General features: G+C 48.1%; 1 protein-coding gene across 2 annotated transcripts in view; it reads left to right on the forward strand.

Moving 5' to 3' along the window:
- The first annotated feature begins 8,484 nt into the window (after positions 1 to 8,484).
- RHBDL3 (rhomboid like 3) overlaps positions 8,485 to 21,718 on the forward strand; it is a 531,476-nt gene continuing 518,242 nt past the window's right edge. For both annotated transcript variants that reach the window (XM_085617225.1, XM_085617226.1), the window contains exon 1: positions 8,485 to 10,240. In XM_085617225.1, coding sequence (XP_085473351.1) covers positions 10,118 to 10,240 — 123 coding nt within the window. In that variant the 5' untranslated portion in view covers positions 8,485 to 10,117. The remainder of the gene's footprint in view (positions 10,241 to 21,718) is intronic.

Below are 21,718 nucleotides of genomic sequence, written 5' to 3' on the forward strand. Positions count from 1 at the left end.
CATTGAGGCGGTGAGAAGTTGCTTCAGTCCTTTTTTGGCGAGGTTCTCTAGGAGGACGGTGGTGTTGGGGTCATGGTGGTTACCAGGTGAAAATGCAGGTCTCCGAGTAGTATGTAGTCTGTGGAGGCAAGGGCGTGGGGTGCGATGAGGTCGGCAAGGGTGTCGGTGAAAGGAGCGCGGGTCCAGAAGGCCTGAAGATGAAGGTTCCGCAGAGAGTCATTTTGGGGTTGGTCTGGATCTGGAAGTGGACCTGTTCCAAGGGGGTTGTGGCATCATCCCAGTTGTCGGGTCTGTGGTAATCAGCGCCTTGGTATTTTAAGGCCATATCAACCACAGGAGTACACTTATAAGGCTCCCAGGACCTCAGGGGAGGCACTTAAAGACTCACAGGCTGTAAAGCAGAGGCCAACAGTATGTTCCTGTCCAGGTCCAATTGGCACTATTCAGCTAGGTACATGCAGAAAAAGGTCTCTTGGAGATTTGTGTCTCCTTGTAGCCACACAGGAGGTTGCCATCTGACCCATGGAGTCTACTTCATTGTCCTGGGTACAAGAGGGAGCAGGTCTTGTCCTTCAGGGCTCCTCTCAGTTCACAGACAACAGGCTAGGCCCTCTTCTGATCTTTCACAGGTGCTGGAAGTGGTCTGCAGAGAGTGCCTGGGGATGCTTGTCACCGTCTAGTAGGAGGGGGTGACTCCTGTGCACTCCCAAACTAATGGGACGAAAGTTCCTGGGACCAACCCTAAGCCCTTGTTCAGTACGTTCTGCTTGCCAAACTGCAAACAGGCCCAAAATACCATGTGTCAGGGCATTTTCAAGATGGCAAAAGTCTTTGGCCACATTAAACTTGGGCTCTGAGGGCTGGGGGTGTGTGGCGAGTGAACAATGGTAACCCTAGTGACTTTCCACATCTAACACTAAAATCCAGTTTGAAGCAGGTACTGCCCACACAACAAACCAAGAGACAGAAGGATGGTAGGACAAAAGCAAGACCCTTTTGCATCCAGACAGCGAATCAACACGAATTCTCATGGAATTCTGTTCTCCCCCTTTCAAACGTGCCCCAAATGTTACATGTAGCTCAACAGACCTGTCAAGCAGGATTTGACAGTGTGGTGTCACAGGATGCCCACAGCCCCAGACTCTGCACACTCTGTGGAGTTCAGAGGCGTCATCCCTGCACATTCAGGTCAGCCTAGTGTATGCTCCTGTGAAACATTTCACACCTAGTCAAGCTCAGCACATGTTGAGAGTTGGCAGATGCTTATGCTAATTAGCCTTCAGACCATTCAGGCAGGTAAAGGGTAACTTCCTAAAAGTTACTTTGTCATAATATTTATTAAAAATCCACTTCACCATTGAAATAGAGTTTTGATAAGTATCAAAAATAGTTGTTTCATTATTTTTCTAGCTGGTCCTATTCCAAAGATACAGTATTAGTATATTCATCTGTACACTAGTTTCTTACATAGGACAGCTAGGCCTGCTATATTGAAAATAGCTCTTTGGGTCTGGTTACTGTAAACACATGGCTAAATACATTTTCTACATACATGTCCCACTTTTAAATACTCTAACTCCTACCTTGTGGGCTGCAAGGCCTACATAGTGGTGTTTTTTTAGGTCGAGCCTAGCGTAAGACTGTGCACATGCGCAGTCTCGCTGGCGAGATTTAATGATTTAGGGTCAGTGTCAGTTTTGGGCTTTAAGCCCCGCCCCTCTTTCCCATTGGCTGGCATCACCGTTTATGCTAAACGATGGTCAGCCATTGGGAAAGAGCACTTGCTGACGTACAGTTTTCTCTATTTGAGCCGTCCCACTTGGACTGGCTCACTTGACTTACTGTCGTCGCAAAAGCTTTGTTATCTTTATGGGGCCATGTGTTTCAAACACATGGCCCCATAAAGATAACAAACCTTTCACAAAGGAGGAAAGTGAAAGCGGAACGTGCTTGGATAAGCTTGTGCCGTGGCTGTGAGTGACAAGTCAATCCAATGGCTGCGCTCCGAGTCACGCTTCTCCGTTGAAATGGATGTGTTGCCTCATAACGTGCGTTTTTGGAAAGAAAACTCTTATCTGCTGACTCCTGCTGTTGCAGTGTCTTGTGTCAGAGGTCTGCTCCCCGCCCTTGCCACTCTGTCTCTGGCGCACAACTGGAGGCCAGCCACACAGCGCCTGCTCATAGACCGTCCGCTTCCAGGTGAGAGTCTCAGGCAAATGTGCCGTAAAGCTGTGCGGGGAAAAGAGAAATCAAGGCCTCTGTTTAACCTCGATACACTGGCAGGGCTACTTTTAAATGGCAGTCAGGAGCGGTGTGAGGTCTGGGTGTGAATAATTATGATTATTTCATATGTTTGCTTTCACGTGCGTGGGTCTTCGTTTGCATGACTGAAACAGAGGATCGGCAAAAGTTCGGTAAGGTGAACCATAGCTCTTGCATCTAGTGCTTCCGCCGTGCTGAGATCCAAAATAGCCCTAGCTCAAATGCTCAAACCATCCACACTCTCCTCTCCTCTTCACTCAGTCTCTCTCCATCCACTCAGAATCTGTCTCTCTCTCTCTCCTTCTCTCACCCCCATTCTCCATGTCGGATTGCTTTCTCTCATCTCTCCGTTTTGTCACCTTTGTTCCGTGCATTCTTGCTACTTTTTTCACTCTGTTTTGTGCCATTCCCTCTTTTGAGAACTTTGCCATCTGCCCTGTTTTTTGCTGTTTTGCTCCTTTCTGTCCCGATTGTGATCCTTGTTTATTAATATTGTTCTTTAATCGCACGTTAGCACAATTCAGCTTCCTGCTTAAAAATGTTGCTTGGGAGATGAGCATGTGTGAGGTGCATATGGTTAACGTTTCGGCCTCCGCATAGTCAAGAGGCATTTAAAGTGAGCCACGGCAGAGCGGAGACTTGCTCGTCTTATAATGTTACCTTCATTTCCACACTCCTCATGCCTTTCCATTGTCCGCTGATGTTTCCATTTCTCACTGCATATCTTCCTTCCACTGTCTCGCTTTTCACCTGCCTTCCTTGTCCCTCTTCTCCCACCGTACCCCTTCACGCTCCGTTTATTCCTCATTCTTCCTGTTTCTACCCATCCTTCCATTTCTTTATTCTCCCTTCCTCTGTATCTCGCTACTTCCACCGATTGCCTCCATTTTCCACATGTAACTAGCCGCTACCACCTCACTCTCTCCTTTTTCCATTGGCGTAACCATTCTGCAGTGTAACTAGCCCTTCAATTCTCTTTTATGTCCACCCCCTCTGTAGTCTCTTCCCCCTTCTATCCATCATGTATTTAATAAATGAATCAATGTACTAGATATAGCAGAACTCTCCATGTTGAATCTGTTTAGGCCTCCTTCCACAACTTGAAACGAATCTCAGTTTAAGTGCAAAACAATGTAGCAGTGTATGTTTAGTGTACAGGTGAAGATAGCCGGACTTCCACTTGACATTCAAAAGGCGTGTTCTACACTCAAGAAACATTTGCAGAAATATTTTTGTGTGTGTAATTCTCCTGTGTGGGTGTTGCACTAGTGGGAATACCATGAAACTGTGAGCGCAACCACCAATGCGCATTGGTATTCAAATGCTTTTTCCCTGGACTATTTCTAATCTGGAGAAGGCATATAATTACTAGAGGTAACACTAAAACTGCTAATAAAAAAGATCTAAAATAACCTCAAGTATAAATAGCAGTAGCAAAAGATTAATCTCTGCTTCAGCCTTTTTTGTTGCTTTTCTTGCTCTCTGTTCTGCACCGCCCACCACATCCCAATTTTTTTCCCAGCACTGCACTACCACCTGCTTTTCCTGCTGCCCACTCCAGTACTGCCCCTTGCCCCCGGAAGTCCTTCCTAGTCACGTTGCTACTTAATTTCTGCTGCAGCTAACCAGCCATTAAGCAGACACTACCTGACCCTGCCGGTCCCACTTACCCGTGCCAAGTACTTTGACTATACCTTGCAGACCTAGCTCCAATACTGTTCCAGGCCCCAGCCTCATGCGCTTGCTTACTTCCTCCATCTCGAATCTCTCTTTTACTCTTTCTTTCACTTCCTATAACTCTTGCTCTCTCACTCTACTCTACTTTTTGTTGTGCTCGAAGACTGCTTTCATAACATTTTTTATTATAACTTTTCAACATGGTGTACAGAAGTCACAATGCTCTACAACATAGCTTAAAGACATTGGCAAAACCAATAGCTCTGGCTAAACACTTACAAAGTCCCAAAGGCGAGACCTATTGGCTATGCCAATGCTTGTTAATATTTGAAAGGAAGGTTTTTTTTTACTACCAAATGGGTTTTTTGACGGATTGTACAGTGGGTTTGCACTGCAATAGTCAGGCTATTCAGGGCAGGCCTGAAGTCATCTTTGCTCTGCCACTGTAGTGGATGGCACAATAGCTGTTGCAGTCCACTAGTGGTATTTAACTCCCAGGCCATATGTACCTTTTCTACACCATACACTAGGGACTAATAGGCAATAAATGTTCCATTTAAGAATAAGCCAATTCAACCATGTTTGAAGAGTGGCACAGGCACTCTACTCCAGAGTTCTAAGGCCAGCAAAAATATAGGGTCCAGCATAAGGTTAAAAATCTGGGGTGACTACACAGAAAATGTGGATTTCCTACGCCGTGATTCCACCTGGCTGTGCCTTAGGAGCAGTTTGCAAAGTGCATGCTATGGTTCCACCTGGCTATGCCTTAGAAGTAATCAGTAAAGTGCATGCTGTGGTTCTGTCTGAGGTGTGCTTAAAAAGGTGCGTGCCACATCTCTGTCTTTGCCTATAGTGCAGCAGAACCGTATGCCATTGTCCTGCATGGCTGCTTTGTGTGTAATTTGTAAAGTGCATGCCACGGTTCTGTCTGCCTGAGGTGCACTTAGAAAAGTGTATGCCACATTGTTCTTTGTGTCTTTGTTTATAGTGCAGAACTGCATGCCATGGTTCTGTCTGGCTGTGCCTTGGGTGCGGTTTGTAAAGTGCATGCCATGGTTCCACCTGTATGTGTCTTTGATGTAGTTTGTTAAGTGTTTGCCTGGGATGCACTTAGAAAAGTATATGCCACATTTCTGTTTGTCTTTTCCTATAGTTCTTTGTCTACAGTGCAGCCGGAGAAGTGCATGCTGTGGTTCCGCCTGGCTGTGCCTTGGATGCAGTTTGTAAAGTGCATTCCGCGGTCCCACCTGCATTTGCCTTTGATGCAGTGTGTAAAGTGCATGCCACGGTTCCGCCTGACTGTGCCTTGGATACAGTGTGTAAAATGCATACCGCGGTTCTGTCTGCCTGAGGTGCACTCTCTGTGTCTCTACCTTCAGTGCAATAGTAACAAGCATTGAAAATGCAATAGTTCTCGCCTTTTATTACGTCAAAGCCATTTGCTTTGCTATACAATACCATTAGCAAAGCATATGGCTTTAACTTAATCAAAGGCGAGACCTATTGCATTTTCAATACTTGTTTTTACAGCGAACACCAGGGACGCTGTTCAGAAATTGCTATATATATATATATATATATATATATATATATATATATATATATATATATATATATATATATATATATATTCGGTGTGGAAAGTGCAAAATAGCTTAACAGAATAGGTAAGAGCTGCAGATGTTTTAAACTATGGAACCAGGCCTCCATCACAGTATCAGCAACGGGCGTTTCCTGAGGGAGAGGGGTGGAATTTCATTTCGGGAGATGGCCCAGAGAAGGCCTGTTTCAAAGTTTTTATGTCTAAGAGCGTTGTAACCTCGAGTCAGGACTGACATATCCCAGGAGGCAAAGCGCAGTTGCTTTAAAAATGAGAATGAATTCAAGGTGTCACACGTATAGTGACGTCATAGCTGCTCCAGAGAGGCACTGGAAGAGGGATGTGGCATCACGGCCAGCGCTGTCTACCTTGGAACTGTGGTCGCAGGTTCTAGTCTTGGTGTCCTGATCCGAGGAAATCATTTAATCTCCCTGTGCCTGAAAAATAAATGCGTCCTTGTCTAATATAACTGAAAGTCACGTAAAGCGCTCCAATACCTTCTGGTCGAGTTCGCACTATATAAAATTGCAAATAAATAAAGCAAGGACCTAGAGACACGCATATATGTCTATGGTGGAACTGGAAGACCAGGGAGGAAGCAGAGGAACAGGGTCAGTGGGAGCAACAGCTTTATGTACAGCGCTACGAGACTGTCAACAAAGCAATCAGTGTGCTATACTAGCACAAAGTGTGACTCAACCTCGTCCTACACTCATCCCGCCCTCCTCCATGAGCTGTAAGAGGACACCAACGGGGGCTCCAAGCTTTGAGTTTAGCAAGTTTCGGGCTCGTAAATGGTGGTTTCTATCGCCGGGGTTTGCATCACAATGTAAATTGGGGGTGGGCAAGGTAAGGAGGGGCCTGACGTCATAGCTGCTCCAGGGAGGCACTGGGAGAGGGATGTGGCGTCACAGCCAGCCCTGTCTACCTTGGAACTGTGGTCGCAGGTTCTAGTCTCAGCGTCCTGATCCAAGGAAATCATTTCATCTCCCTGTGCCTGAAAAATAAATGCGTCCTTGTCTAATATAACTGAAAGTCACGTAAAGCGCTCCAATACCTTTTGGGCGAGTTTGCGCTATATAAAATTGCAAATAAATAAAGCAAGGACCTAGAGACACGCATATACGTATATGGAGGAGCAGGGTCAGCGGGAGCAACAGCTTTATGTACAGCGCTACGAGACTGTCAACAAAGCAATCAGTGTGCTATACTACCACAAAGTGTAACCCGACCTCGTCCTACACTCATCCCGCCCTCCTCCATGAGCTGTAAGAGGACACCAACGGGGGTGTCCAGCTTTGAGTTTAGCAAGTTTCGGGCTCGTAAGTGGTGGTATATTTCGCTAGGGTTTGCATCACAATGTAAATTGGGGGTAGGCGAGGTAAGGAGGGGCCTGACATCATAGCTGCTCCAGAGAGGCACTGGGAGAGGTATGTGGCGTCACAGCCAGCGCTGTCTACCTTGAAACTGTGGTCGCAGGTTCTAGTCTTGGCGTCCTGATCCGAGGAAATCATTTAATCTCCCTGTGCCTGAAAAATAAATGTGTTCTTGTCTAATGTAACTGAAAGTCACGTAAAGTGCTCTAATACCTTCGGCACGAGTTTGCGCTATATAAAATTGCAAATAAATAAAGCAAGGACCTAGAGACACGCATATACGTATATGGAGGAGCAGGGTCAACGGGAGCAACAGCTTTATTTACAGTGCTACGAGACTGTCAACAAAGTAATCAGTGTGCTATACTAGCCCAAAGTGTGACTCGACCTCGTCCTACACTCAAAGTCAGCCGCGTGTTTATTTTCGCACTTTAAGTGAAAGCGCGATGCGAAAATAAACACGCAGCTGACTTTGCCAAAGCCGAATATGAAGAAAAAAGTGCGTCGTGACTAATGAAGGAGAGAGTGTCATGCCGCCAGTAAACGATCCAATCCCGGTGGGCGGGGCGAAAAGGAGACAAGGCGGCAACAAGGAGGGACTAAGAAGCCTCCTTTACAATCAGAAGCCAGCGTTTTGCATGGAAGATGACGCTACCCAATTAAAAAGATGGGTGGGGCTTCATCTCCGCCTCCGAGCTTCGGAATCTGTATTAATTCCAAGAAGCTCTCGAATGCCGAGAGCAGCGCATGCGCGCTGCTATCGCCAGCCGAGACCTAAAAAGTGCATGTAATTGCTGTGTCTTTGCCTATAGTGCATCAGGAGAAGTGCATATTGTGGCACATGTGTTTTATGCCTCTTGGGCACTTGGTTAATGTGAGAGATGTAGCTCTGTCATTCTCTGCCAACTTCTCACAGGTACTGGAAGTAGGGTTTTGGTGATGGGAGGGGGCTACAGCACCCCAAAAACAGCCATGATGGATTTCAGAAGATGAATGAGCAATAAAGATGCCTTTGAGTTTTATTTGTATTTTGTCACATTTACTGTGGTTCAAAGACAGAGGTCAAAGGTCAGGCTACGTCTTCTGACAAATTGCTGCTCATTATTTTTAAGACGGAGATTGGTGTTTACTTTTCTTTCCTAGACATGGAGTTAGAGGATTTTGTAAAGTGAACCTTTTGACAATTTCCTTGGGGAACAGGGGGTGTGAAAGGAAAGGCTGTGGACTGTCTGGGTTTTTTTCAGACACACAGCATTTAAATACCTGTAAAAAACTGTACAAATATTTCAGACTATATCAACAGTTAGGAAAGCACAAATTAAGTGCATTTTTTTAAATTCTGGTGTGTGATGAAAACAAATATTCGAATAGGATCAAAACAAAATTAAGTCACTTTACTTGGTGACGGGCAAATAGAATTTTTGGCTGAAAACACATTTGCACACGACTCATTTATTATACTTGTTCCTTGTGAGAACCGTGGCCTTTTCACAATCCCTGTGGCTTTAGTGGTGTTACAATAATGCCAGCGCCTCGACTCTGAAGATTGTTCCAGCGCCGCCGCGGATCTCTGGCTGCCCCGTTGCTGTCTCCCGGTGCCTGGGGTGTGCTGCAGACAGGGGGAAGCTGCGGGGGGAGGCCGCTGCCCGAGACAGGACAGGCTGCTCGGTGTGAATTCTGCTCCGACAGCGTCCGCTCCAGCCTGCCTGGAAACGGGACTCCTCTGCTGTGCGGTGATGCGCTCCGGCTCCGAGCGCCCGCGCTAGGAGGTGCTGTGGGAGGTCCTGGGAATACCCGCACCAGGACGTGAGCAAGTGCCGAGCAAGAGCTCTGAACGCCGGCAACAGAAGGCGAGCAAGTGCCAAGAAGGAGCTCTGCGCGCCCGCACCAGGAGGCGCGGAAGTGCCAGTGATAGCGCTTCAGTACACACACCAAGAGATGAGGAAGTGCCTCAGAGGTCCTCTAAAATCGCACCAGGAGGTGAGGAAGTGCCAAGAAGGAGCTCTGCGCGCCGCACTAGGAGGTGAATAAGTGCTAGTGAGAGGCTTGAATATACGTGCCGGCACCAGGAGGAGAGAAAGTGCCAAGAAGGAGCTCTGTGCGCCGCACTAGGAGGCGAGCAAGTGCCAAGAAGGAGCTCTGTGCGCCGCTCTAGGAGGTAAATAAGTGCCAGTGTAAGGCTTGAATAAACGCGCCGACACCAGGAGGAGAGAAAGTGCCAAGAAGGAGCTCTGTGCGCCCGCGCCGAGGCGAGGAAGTGCCAGTGAGAGCCCCTCAATATACGCGTCCGCACTAGGAGGTGAGGAAGTGCCTCGGAGGTCGTCTGAGCGCCCACACCAGGAGGAGAGAAAGTGCCAAGAAGGAGCTCTGTGCGCCCGCGCCGAGGCGAGGAAGTGCCAGTGAGAGCCCCTCAATATACGCGTCCGCACTAGGAGGTGAGGAAGTGCCTCGGAGGTCGTCTGAGCGCCCACACCAGGAGGCGAGAAAGTGACAGGAGGGAGCATCAATACACACACCGAGAGGTGGGGACGTGCCAGAGGTGCTTTAAAACCGAGCCAGGAGGTGAGGAAGTGCCAGGAAGGTGCGCTGGGCTACCGCACCAGAAGTGAAGTGCAGTGAGGGCGCTCGGTAACCACAACGGGAGGTGAGGAAGTACCAGCGGGAGTTGTCTGAGTTCCCGCACCAGGAGTTGAGGAGGTGCCAGGGGGGACCTCTGGGCATTGACGCCAGCCGTCCAGGAGGGACCGGGGGAGAGTGTCTGTGCACCTGCACTGGACGCGGGGAAGTGCCAGACGAGATCAGCTGCGCGCCCATACCAGGAGGCGCGACGGTGCCTGTGGAGGTCGGTCCACCTGGCACACGCGTGAGGAGGTGCCAGGGGAGGTCTCTTGGCACCCACGCGAAGCACTGAGGAAGTACCTGGGCACCCACGCGCAGCGCCGAGAAGGTGCCAGGGAGGTCCTCCTGGGTGCACGGGCCGGGTGCAGCAGACGGCTCGGCGTGGCGCATTGTCCGAGGCGGGGGGTCTGGGCTCCTCTGCGGGGTGCCAGGGTCCGTGCGTCTGGAGTATGCTGCTGGACGCGTGCTGCCCCTCCTGACAGGCGGCATGGAGGACCTGGCGGCAGGCGGTGCTGCTGCTGAAACTTTGCCCGGTACAGGCTAGTGTTCGCCTCATCGCAGAGCCGGGGAGCCTCTTCCAGACATGGGGGAGAGAATCCGGACGGAGCCGCCGGCCAACCCGTCCCCGGCGGTGGCTCTCGGCTCGGAGGCGGAGCAGATCGAGGTGCTGGAATCGGTGGAAGTGCTGCCCATGGCCCCGGAGGATGTGAGTGTATGTAGTTTGTAGCAGCCTGCTGGCTTACCTGCACTGTCTGATGCCTGTCACTGCCTCTTGTCGTTCTTATCTGACCATATCTGCAGGAGCACTTTACACAGACGGCACTGTATGCTTTACACACATGTTTATCTATCTATGTATATATATATATATATTAATATTTCCACTATACTAAGTCACCACTAATCCTTTATGGGTACTGGAGTAGCATGCTACTTGCTGAAAAAGCGCTTCGACGCCTCGTCAGGGGTAGTCAGCGCTACATAATGCGATTACAATACAATGAATGCTCACTCTCTCTCTCTCTCTCTCTCTCTCTCTCTCTCTCTCTCTCTCTCTATGTATGTATGTATGTAAGTTTCAAAATGTGCAAATGTTCTACATTTTGGGAGTTTCACTCTGCACCTGGCAAGTGCTGTTACTCGGAATTGCCCGTACTGTCTCTTTAACGCTAATACTTTACTGAGAAGGGCAGTCCCATCTCGGGAGTTGCAGTGTGCTCAGATGTGGTGAGGTGCAGTTTGATATGGATGTATCAGTTCTAGTGAGGTGCTGGGAGCTTCACTGTACAGTTGCAGTAGGGTCACTGCAAAAGTGCTTACACTGTACAGCTTGTTTGAAACTTGCGCTTCAGAAAAGTGTTACTAGGCCACGGAGAACTTCTTTCACTGGCCCTCTGAGTGTGGAATGCACTGCCACGGAGCTGCTGGTACTGGCTGCTTGAAGGTACTGACACGGGTTTCCTTTTCACGTGTGTTGCTGAAACAATCTCTTTGAAGACATCCCAGGCCGACTGTAAGCTCCTGTTCTCCCTCTTTTAAAGGATTAATAGGTCCCGAAGAGTGTAAAAAAACCCAGCTTCTTTTAATGTCAAAAGAGAGAAGAAATCTGACATAATCCCTCTACATGCAATGCAGCAGCGTCCAGGCGTGGTAGTAGTGAGTCGACGGATACGGTAAAGTGCATGTAACAGACACTGGTGCAGCAGGTACGTTGCGCCAGGGCCCAGAGTCTTTTAGGGCCAATTTAACCCTGATAATTGTTGTATTTTACTAAACCAACTGCATTCAAAGACGGACATTTTTTTTGCTTCCAGCAGGGCCCGAGACTTGCTTATTGCGCCACTGGTAACAATGTCATATCTCTTAGCTGCAGGTCGGGAAGGTTACACTTATTTACGATGGGGTGGAGTAAGGTCATGCTGAGTTGTGTACACCCAGGGGAAGTCTAACCTTTGACCTACACGCTGCGTAGATCGCTTTACCAGTCAGCAGGTATGCTGAAAGTATCGCAATCGTGCTGAAAGTTGTTGCTAGTGGAGTGCTTTGTCCAAGATCACACAATATGTCATCAGATGTTTAAACGAGCCATGTGACGCCTGTTCTACAATTGACATGACAGCCACTAGGAACACATCTGCCCCAGTTTAAAGACCGACACTGCTACTGAAGAGTACCTTACATGTGAAACACATTGCGGTCCTGGTGAAGAATGCAGTGCATTTCTGTTTCCATATGTGTCCTGTGCTGAGTGTCAGTTCCACTGTACTAAAAGCAGTGTAGTCGTGAACAATATGAGTAGAATTCCATGGAAACGAGTGCAGCCCTGGTTAACAGTGTGAGTAATCCGTGAAAAGCAGCACAGCCCTTCTGAAGAGTATTTGTGCTGCCCCGTGGGTAACAGCCTGCTGAGCTGACAAACGTTAAGTGTTGCGCACCCCAGCTGACAAGTACCAATGTTTTTCCATTAGAAATAGTGCAGTCCTGCTGAGAGGGTTTAGTGCCCTTTTGTTAAAAGCAACACTTCTCCAGTAAAAGCAATAAAGGCCTACTGAGGTGTGCAGATATTTCCGCCAAAAATGTTTAGCAGCCCTGCAGGTTAGTAAAATAGGTATTGCTGATTCAGGTGATTAAATGTAGAACTACTCCAAGGGAAGTACAGACGCTCTCCCTTTAAATGCAGAAATCATGTGTCGAGAAGTCTACAGATATCTGTGTACTGTGCCTTTAATTCTCTCAAAACACAATAGCACGCTGCACCTTGTTGTTCGCGCGGCTAATTTCAGAGCACGTGGGCTGATAATGAGATCACTTTTCCGCGGATGCCTGCGCCCGCCGCTGGAGCCCATGGGGCCGCGCGCGCTGCAGGTCTAGGGATGTGGTTAATTCCCCAGCACGTGATGCCGCGATGAGGTCACCGTCCGCGGGTGCGCGCAGGCTCTGTATGCTTCATGCCTGCGCTGGTGCTGGTGTCTGCCCCGGTTGAATGTGTCTCAGGGTCATTGCAGGACGTGAGAGGCGGGAGTGCAGCCCCGTCCTTAGCTCCGCTAGTCTGGAGTGAGACATGCTTGCAGATAACCCCAACCTGCAGGCGGGGGGAACAGGGGCACGCAGGGAAGCTGGGCGAGACCCCAACTTCTCCTTTAGAGACGCCCGATGTTATATTTCGAGGGTATAATGTCTTGCTGGGTTAATACATCCCATGCCCCCTCCCCCGCATCCTATGGCGACAGCTAAGCTTATTACCCTGCCTTTCACTCTATACTATAAAATGAGTACCGTTGCACCGTGTAGCATTAAACATCTGCTATAAAGTGCCGGGAGACCGACTGCTGTAAAGAAACGTTTCATAAATGCTCTTCGTCTTGTCTGTTAACGAATACAACGTTCCATTACCACTCCGATGCTCAGGATTCAAGGACACCGCAGTGAAAGCTGTCACCAAGCTTTAAGAGACACCGAACTGCCCCATGAAGCTGTGTAACAGCAATAAAGAATACCTGTTAGCCCCTAATGCCCGCCCCCCTTCAGGGTGGCTTACAGTAGCATCTCACACAGGAGTAACCTTAAAGAGCCGGTGTCACAACAACCCGGAAGTCGGCAATCACCAGCCAGGTATAAATAGCAGATGCCATGATGAAGCTTCTATATGTCCAAGCGCCATAGTCAGCTCATTCATCCATGAGAAGTTACTCCGCACAGCCGTGGTTAACTTGCAAAAAAAAAATAAGTACTGGAGCTCCTGTCAGGAGGTAGCCTGCACTAGCCCATTTCTCCTGTTATTGGCGCCTAAAACAGAACCAAGTACTAACCATGAAATTGGGGGGAGTGTTGTAAATAACCCCAGGAATGCAGAGATAGTTGAGGTTATGGTTTATTCGATAGGATCCTCCAGCCTCTCACAGTGGTATGTCAACATTCTAAGCGGAGCTTCAGCTCCAACATTCTAAGCCTGGGTGAGCCCATTAGGGGAGGGAGAGGGGGGGGGGGGGAAGGGACAAGGGGAAAAGGACCAGATTACAACACATCTCCCTGCGAAACAGAGAAAATTAAACATGAGTTAACATATCAGAGGAACAATTTCCCTTAGCAAACAAGCCAAAAATAAGAGTTACATTTTACAGTTTCAGTTACAGAATAATGCACCAGGAACAATGCAAACCTACAACAGTTCCTTACAGCTGAAAGCTACTACCCCAAGAGACTTGAGAGTGTGACTGGGGGAATTAAGGTCCCATTTTGTAGTCCGATTGCCAAGTTGGAGGTTTACGCACCCTTGTCACTTTGGGTTCCCCACTCATGGGCGTTGCAGGACTACGCTCATTCTCATACGTGGGTTTGGCCCCTGTAGTGCTTGGACAACTAGCTATGTTGTCCATACTCCACGTGCCTCCGTCTTCCAGCACAACTGAGTTGTTGTTAACTCGAGTTATTCTCAGTGGTTTGCTAAATGAGGAAGTCTTGGATTTAGACAGGGACGGCCTCTTAACCACCACCCACTGGCCTTCATTCCACTTTTTCTGTGAAGCTCCCCATCGACTGTCGTACCTGTGCTTGTACTCTTGTTGATGTTTGTGAGTTTTCTCCAACACCACGTCTCTGTCCACCCACACCGGAGTTCCTCCGTTTAGCCAGTTAGGGGTGAGTTTGGAACCAGGGTTCCTGCCTTTGAGAGAAACAAACGGTGACACTCCAGAGACAGCATTGGGCGATGTATGGTATGACCACAGCATTTTCCTAATGGCTTCCTCCACCGGAACCTGGGTGCTCAAAGCAAGCTGGATGGTGTCCTTTAACATCCTGTTTGCCCTTTCCACCAGTCCATTGGCTTTGGGACAGTAGAGTGGGGCCTTGATGTGTGAGATGGACAGCATGGACATGAACTGCTTCATCTCCTCTGAAACGAATTGAACCCCGTTGTCCGTTATTATGACACCTGGTATACCCTCCATGGAAAAGACGTCTCTCAAAAAACTCAATAGTGCCGCGGTGGTTATGGAAGAAACCATTCTTGTTACAATCCAATGAGAGTGGTAATCTATGAGGACAAACATGAACCTCTGAGATTGGTTCAGTAGGTTTAGGGGACCAATTATGTCCAATCCCAACTTTTCCCATGGTACGGTGGGGACTTCCACCGGGCTTAACGGTGCTTTGCGGACAACTTTGGTTTTGTCACAACAACCGCAGGCTGCACAGTTCTTTACTTGATCCTCCACTAGTGAATCCATTCCGGGAAACCAATAGTGTTGCCTGATTTTGCTTTTCGTCTTGCTCCTCCCTGGGTGGCCCTCGTGGGCAATCTGTACTACTCTTTCATACATGTTTTTCGGAGGAATGATCTTGCTTCCTCTACAAATTTGGTTATCAACAATAGATAATTCATCTTGTACTGGCCAAAAATGGCGCATAGACTCCGGCACCTCCTGCTTGTTAGCAGGCCAACCTTTGCTTATCCAATTCCTCAGTGTAGCGAAATCTCTGTCATCACTTATGGATTTCTCCCACTCCTCTCGATTGATTGCTGGAATTTCAACCAACAGAATTGTCTCCTCCGGTGGGTTTTGCATCGGGTTCCCATTGGTCATTGGTAGTCTGGAAAGACAGTCCGCTACCCTATTCTCACTTCCTGGGACATATATCATGGTGTAGTTGAACCCTTGTAGACTCAGCACCCATTTAGAGATACGGGGAGTGGTATTTTCCAAGCGTTTAGTGGAGAATAACGGTAGTAAAGGTTTGTGGTCCGTCCTCAACACAAACGGGATGCCCCATAAGAAATACTTAAAGTGGTTTATGGCCCAGTAACATGCCAAAGCTTCTTTTTCTATTGTCGAGTAGTTCAATTCTGCGTCTCTCAAAGTTCTGGAAGCAAAGGCGATTACACTCTCTTGACCGTTAGACCTCTGCGTTAGTGAAGCTCCCAAACCCTTCGCGCTAGCATCTGTGGTGAGAGTAGTTTTTGCATTGGGATTGAAGGCACTCAGAATGGGTGCATCAACAATGGCCTCCTTGATGAGTTGGAAAGCTGATTGGTGATCTTGTTTCCACTCGAATTCAACCCCCTTCTTCAGCAACTCTCTGAGGGGACGCACCTGATCCGCAAAGTTTTTGACGAACTTTGACATGTATTCCGCCAGCCCCAGGAATGATTTGAGTTCATCCTTGTTGGTGGGTGCAGGGGCTAGTTTTACAGAGTCCACCAGACTGGATTTGGGTTTGATTCCCTCACTCGAGATGGTGTGACCTAGATAAACTACAGATTCCACCCCAATTTTACATTTGTCCTTCTGAGTGGTGAAACCTGCCCTACTAAGTCTGGTCAACACTGCTTCCAGAGTTTTATTGTGTTCTTCAACTGACGAACCGTGAATCAAGATGTCGTCCTGGAAACAGAGAACTTTTCCCAAACCTTGTAGTATGTGTTGCATGACGCGTTGAAACACCGCTGCCGCCGATGCCAGGCCAAAAGGCAATCTGGAAAACTGATAAGCTCCATGCGGGGTTATGAATGAAGTGAGGGGCTTAGAATCCGGGTGGAGAGCGACTTGGTGGTACGCCGAAGATAGGTCTAGGACAGTAAAGACTTTGGCTCCATGGATGGCGGACAGCATTTCATTGATGTTGGGGAGGGGATGTCGGTCAACCCAAATGTTAGAGTTCAAGTCCCTGAGGTCAACACACAGACGGATCCCCTTGTTACCCCCTTTGGCTGCTACCACAATGGGCACCAACCATTCAGAGCTCTCAATCCTCTCGATGATCTTACACTCTTCCAACCTGTCCAGCTCCTTCTTAGCGGTTCCCTCGTCAACAGCGGGATAGACCTAGGTTTGTGGATGATGGGTCTAGCATTGGCTTTAAGTTTGATTTTGTGGAGGAAGCCTTTCAGGAGTCCGAGCTTGTCCGTAAACACCTCTGGGAAACGATTGCAGACTTCCATTCCTACACTGGCCCTGTCGATCAGGTACACCGGTTCCGTCGCGTTGGGGTCCAGTTTGATTCCTAAATCCTTTTGGTGTTTCCACCCTAGTAGGTTGGAACCATTCTTTGTGATGTAGACCTTTCCCACGGTTGATCTGTCCTTAAAATTGATGTTCATGAGACGCATTCCTACCAGTGGTATGGGATCCTGATTATAACCCCCTGGTTTGATGTCTGGAGCTGACAGACTATACACTCCTGTTCCCGACTTAGCCCGAAACGTGGCTTCATTGACGAGTGTATATGGGGAACAGGAATCAGCGTAGACCTCATACTTGACGTTGTCCAGAAATATTTCACATTTGGGGTAGGAAATGCCGTTGCTTTCTGAAACATTGGAAACTTGGAACACTATATCCTCGCTAGGTAGTTGTTGTTCCTGCTCACTGGCTATCATGTGGGTGATACTGTTTTTCGCATTGTGGCATAGTTTGGAGAAGTGGCCTCTTTTCTTGCACTTGCTGCATATAACACCCCTTGCAGGACAGCTAACGCTGTTTGCTAGATGATTGGGATTTCCGCATCTGTAACATTTCAACTTGTTCCCCGATGCAGTATGTACTTCAGTACTGGAAGATGAAGGTTTGTGTTTGTGGTCTTTAACGGAGATCTTGTGTACACTGCTCTCCGCAACTTGTTTTACTTCCACGGCTTCCTTCATTTCATTCATGCAATAAGCTGTATGCTCTATGCTCTTAGCAATATCAATAGCACGTTTTAAATCAGGGGCTTCTGCAAGAAGTCTTTCCTGGATCTTCTTGTTACTGCTACACCTTACAAGCTGATCTCTAATTAGTGACTCAGTTAATACACCAAACTCACACGTAGAGGCTAAACCCCTCAGAACAGCAATGTAATTTATCACCTTTTCGTTCTTTCCCTGAATACGCATAAAAAATTTGTGGCGTTCCAACACAATATTAATTTTATCTCCGAATTGAGCTTCCAATTTCAACAATGTTAACTGATATACGTCATGTTGGGCATCTCCCTCGCCCCCCACTCCCTCATTAGCATTTTCAACAATAGCATCAGGCAAGTCATCAAAAATATCCCTCCCATGCTTTCCCAGATTGTGTAGTAGGACATGTTGTTTACGCACTGCAGAAAACCTGTCCCCCCCAATGGCAATAAGGTAGGACTCAAACAGGTTTACCCATTTTTTCCAGGGAATGGTAGGATCCCCACTCTCATCCAGGAATGGAGGGGGTTGGGACATAGCAAATGCGGACATTATGAAGAACAGAGAGGAAGAAAAATGTGGAAGAGGGGAGAAAAGGACTAAAGAAAGAGAAGTGAGGAAAAATGAGGTGAGGAAACGAAAGAAACGGGTGGTAGACTGGTACTGGATGACAATAAAGGAATGAGGGAAATAGTTACAAAACCAGTAGTACAACCCAATGTGCAATTGAAAAGGAACCAAGGAGAAAAACAAAATGCAGAAGAAACAGAGACTTGCGTGTGCTGAGCCTGTCAGCGATAAAACGAGGCAGGCCAGATGATCTTGAAAATACTAGAGAAATGAGTCAATCTTTTCCAGCAGGGGGAGCAGTCCTGAAGAAAATAAAGAGCAGTGTCTTGCCACGGAGCGGCCTCTGAGAAATTCAGTCAGAGGAGGGGCGGAGACACCAGCACTAGGAGGAACGAAGGACGCTACACTGACGAGACAGGAAATCAGAAGGAGACCTCATCGCTGGGGAAAGGCAGCTCACGCGTAATTGGCACACAGCTTCTCCCACGACGTGGCGCTGAAAGCGAGAACCAACAGCAGCTTGCTCCGAATTCCAGTCGTCAAAGGAGCGCTCGAGAGTCTCCGAGTACCACACCAACTGCCGCGCAATAAATGCCGGCTCAGCGCCGATCACCTAGGAGCTCATACCTCCGTAGTATGGTTCATCGGGAGGAGAGCTGGGGAGGCGTCCCAATATGGAGCGGCAGAAAGCAAGCAACCGATCACCACAGCTGACCGGGAATCGAGGAAACCAACGCTGAAGCCTCACAGTGAAACTCTCCACCACGGGGTCAGCAGCGCCGAGGGTGTATACCGCAGACAAATCCCTCTTGAGGCGGCCAGTGAGGTAGAACGGGATGCAGAGGGGCGACAACCAGCAGGAAAGTCCGATGAGAGGCAGCAAAATACTGGGGGAAGGATCCGGACCGTCCCCAGTACGGTGAGTTATATCGTCGCCAAATTAATGTTGTAAATAACCCCAGGAATGCAGAGATAGTTGAGGTTATGGTTTATTCGATAGGATCCTCCAGCCTCTCACAGTGGTATGTCAACATTCTAAGCGGAGCTTCAGCTCCAACATTCTAAGCCTGGGTGAGCCCATTAGGGGAGGGAGAGGGGGGGGGGGGAAAGGGACAAGGGGAAAAGGACCAGATTACAACAGGGAGGATGTGGTGTAATGACTAGAGCTGCTGACTTCGTAGCTTTGGAACCAGGTTCAAGTCTCTGCGTTGGTTCAACATCCTGTGATTCTGGGCATAATGTGTCCTTAACTGGTGGTCATGAAAAGCGCCAGTGTTGATGATTATGTGCCGGTGCTGATCACCGGAAACCACCAGCTCAAATGAAGCACTGCTGCACAGTATTGTGGTTCTAGTTTTTGGGGGCAGAGACTCAAAGTCCATATCCTTACCTTTATGTTCGACACACGGTTACTAATGGACACTGAACTCTCAATTGCACTCCAAATCAGACTTCAAGGCGTGTATGATGCGTAGATTCGCTACTTCGCAGTACTTCTGTCAGAGAAGTCGCCAAGCCTCGCAACAATATCAAGTTTGCGGTAACACAGTTGGAGCACATATGGCCCTCGTGCCTGACACCCCGTGCTTCTTGTGTGGGTCTTCCTCCCACCATGCATGATGAGAGCAGCACACTGAGCAGCAGTGCCATCCTGTGCATGGGGACTTCACGATCAGAGCACATCTCTGGCCCTCGCGCCCACCCCAGTTAATCTCATATATCACATGCAACTTCCAACCATTTGTGCAAGGTCCTGCTCACTTTACTTCTTACGAGGGAACAGGACTTGGAGGCCGCATCAGTGGTAGTTGTGCATTATACACATGACTCAAGCAGTGACAGTTGCTGTTCTCTGATATCTTGTTTAGTAGCAGATGTATATCTAAGGCTACGTCTTGTTACAAAACGACATCGCTTACACATAGACTGAGCATGCATGTGTCCAAAATCATACAATGAAATGAAATGAAAATTATTCAGGAGAGGTGTTGGGTGTAGGATGAATTAAAATTCACGTGGTGTGAATAACACGCCCACCTACTTGTTCAACGCCGCCTGAGAATGCCTTAAAAGTGCTCATTGTTGCTAGATCTCCAGCCCAATGCCGATTTTTAGGTCTCGCCTGAGACAGCGCTTTAGCGCTGATCTCGTGAGAGCTTTTGTAAATGGGGGATCTGGAAGTGCAAACGAGTGCTTTCAGGCCTCCAAATACAGTGCATGTGCGCCGGCCGGGCGCGCATACCATTTGGAGGCCTGAAAGCACTCGTTTGCTTTCACTTTCGCGGGCCAAACGGCAGTAAAGATCGGCAGTAAAGATTGCAATCTCTTTGTTCCCAGCATCAGTGAGATGCAAATGAACAAACAGCGTGAGGCCAAAGGTCTTATTTTTTTAAAAACAAACCAGGTCACTGCTACAGTGAAAGGAACAACAAGCATTTACAATGCAATAGGTCTCGCATTTACGCGAGTTTGAGCTATTCACATTGCAAATAACAATGCCTTTTATTTGTGTTTTCGTTTTTCAAACATAAAATAAAAGGCATCGTCATTTACAATGCCAATAGCTTAAACTCGCGTAAATGCGAGACCTATTGCATTGCAAAGGCTTGTTGTTGAACAGCTGAGGTTGCTTGTGGTAGTGTACACCAGTGTGGAGGTTGCCTCTCCATAATTGCCAATCTTGAAATTGCGATGGCTCCCATCTAATTTACATATTTCAAGCGTGTCCGTGTTTCACTCGCTGAGCTGCTGCTACATACTTTTGGTTTTCTATGAATGCTCCCCAAGGCCAGGTCTGTAATAAGGGGCATGGGGGCCACCATGATCTGTTGGCAATGCAAGTTTTTAAGCCCTCCCTATTACTACCTGTTAATCCCTTGCCTGACCCCAAGATGGCTGGCACTGGGTTCCCTACCACGTCGTTCTACTCCTCTGGAAAATAACCGGACTTCGACCAGACCTCGAACACATCCCCCATCCTATGAGAAGTTGGCCTGGTATATGCTGTCCACTACTTATAGTGTGCACCTTGCACCAGTCCAAATAACCCTTATTGATGATTAGGTTTGAGACAACCTTTATTGAAAGCTATCCTAGTGGTAGCTATGGAGAGCAGCCTTCAGGCTAAGTCTTGAAGGAGTGTAAAGCAGCTTGGTTTAGCAGATTATAACCTTGAATAACTAAATGATAGGAGAACCACACAAGGTATATATTTAAAATATATGTATTGATTTCTAAACACTCTTTACAAACCTCTTTATGAGATTAGAAAGCAAGGCACACAATAATACAGTTCTAAAACGACAGTAAATAGCACAATGTGCATTGGGCCCCAGGGGGAGACCAAACCATATATTAAGAAAGTGGTATAAGAACCACGACTTGACTAGACTCAGTGCCTAGAGCACGTAGAATCGCTGGGACCCCAAGGAACCACCCAAGGTAGTGACACCGGATCCACGGGGGACGCGTGCAGGGTGAGAACACAGCCGCGAGCTCCGTACAATCTTATGGGAAAGTTGCGGTTGGATTTTTAGAGTTTAAGGAGACTTAGGAGAGGACTTCGAGCAAACCCTTTTAGGCTTAGAAGGTTCTAAGGCCAGCACCCACGTGAGCACCGGAGTGCTCGTGTTACTTAACCCAGGGAAGCCGGGTGCATAGGTGTCAAATGGTGTCGGGAATCTTTGATGTCGTCAATGGAGAGTTGCTGCAAAGTGCTGTTGCCATGGAAAGGAGAAGTGTCCGGTGTGATCCAAGCCTGGATCGAAGATGTGAAGAACCTGAAATCAGAGGCAACAAAGTCTGGGTCACTTACTAGTGACCCGGGGCACGATAGACGAATGCCCACCGTTGTCGGGTGTTTCAGGTGCGATGAGGTGAAGCTTGACTCCACTGCCACGGAGACCAGGAGACGTCGACGACAACCACAGTCTGCAGGCGAGCTGTCCCATG

The sequence above is a fragment of the Triturus cristatus genome, chromosome 7 (assembly GCF_964204655.1).
Source record: "Triturus cristatus chromosome 7, aTriCri1.1, whole genome shotgun sequence".
Classification (NCBI taxonomy): Eukaryota; Metazoa; Chordata; class Amphibia; order Caudata; family Salamandridae; genus Triturus; species Triturus cristatus.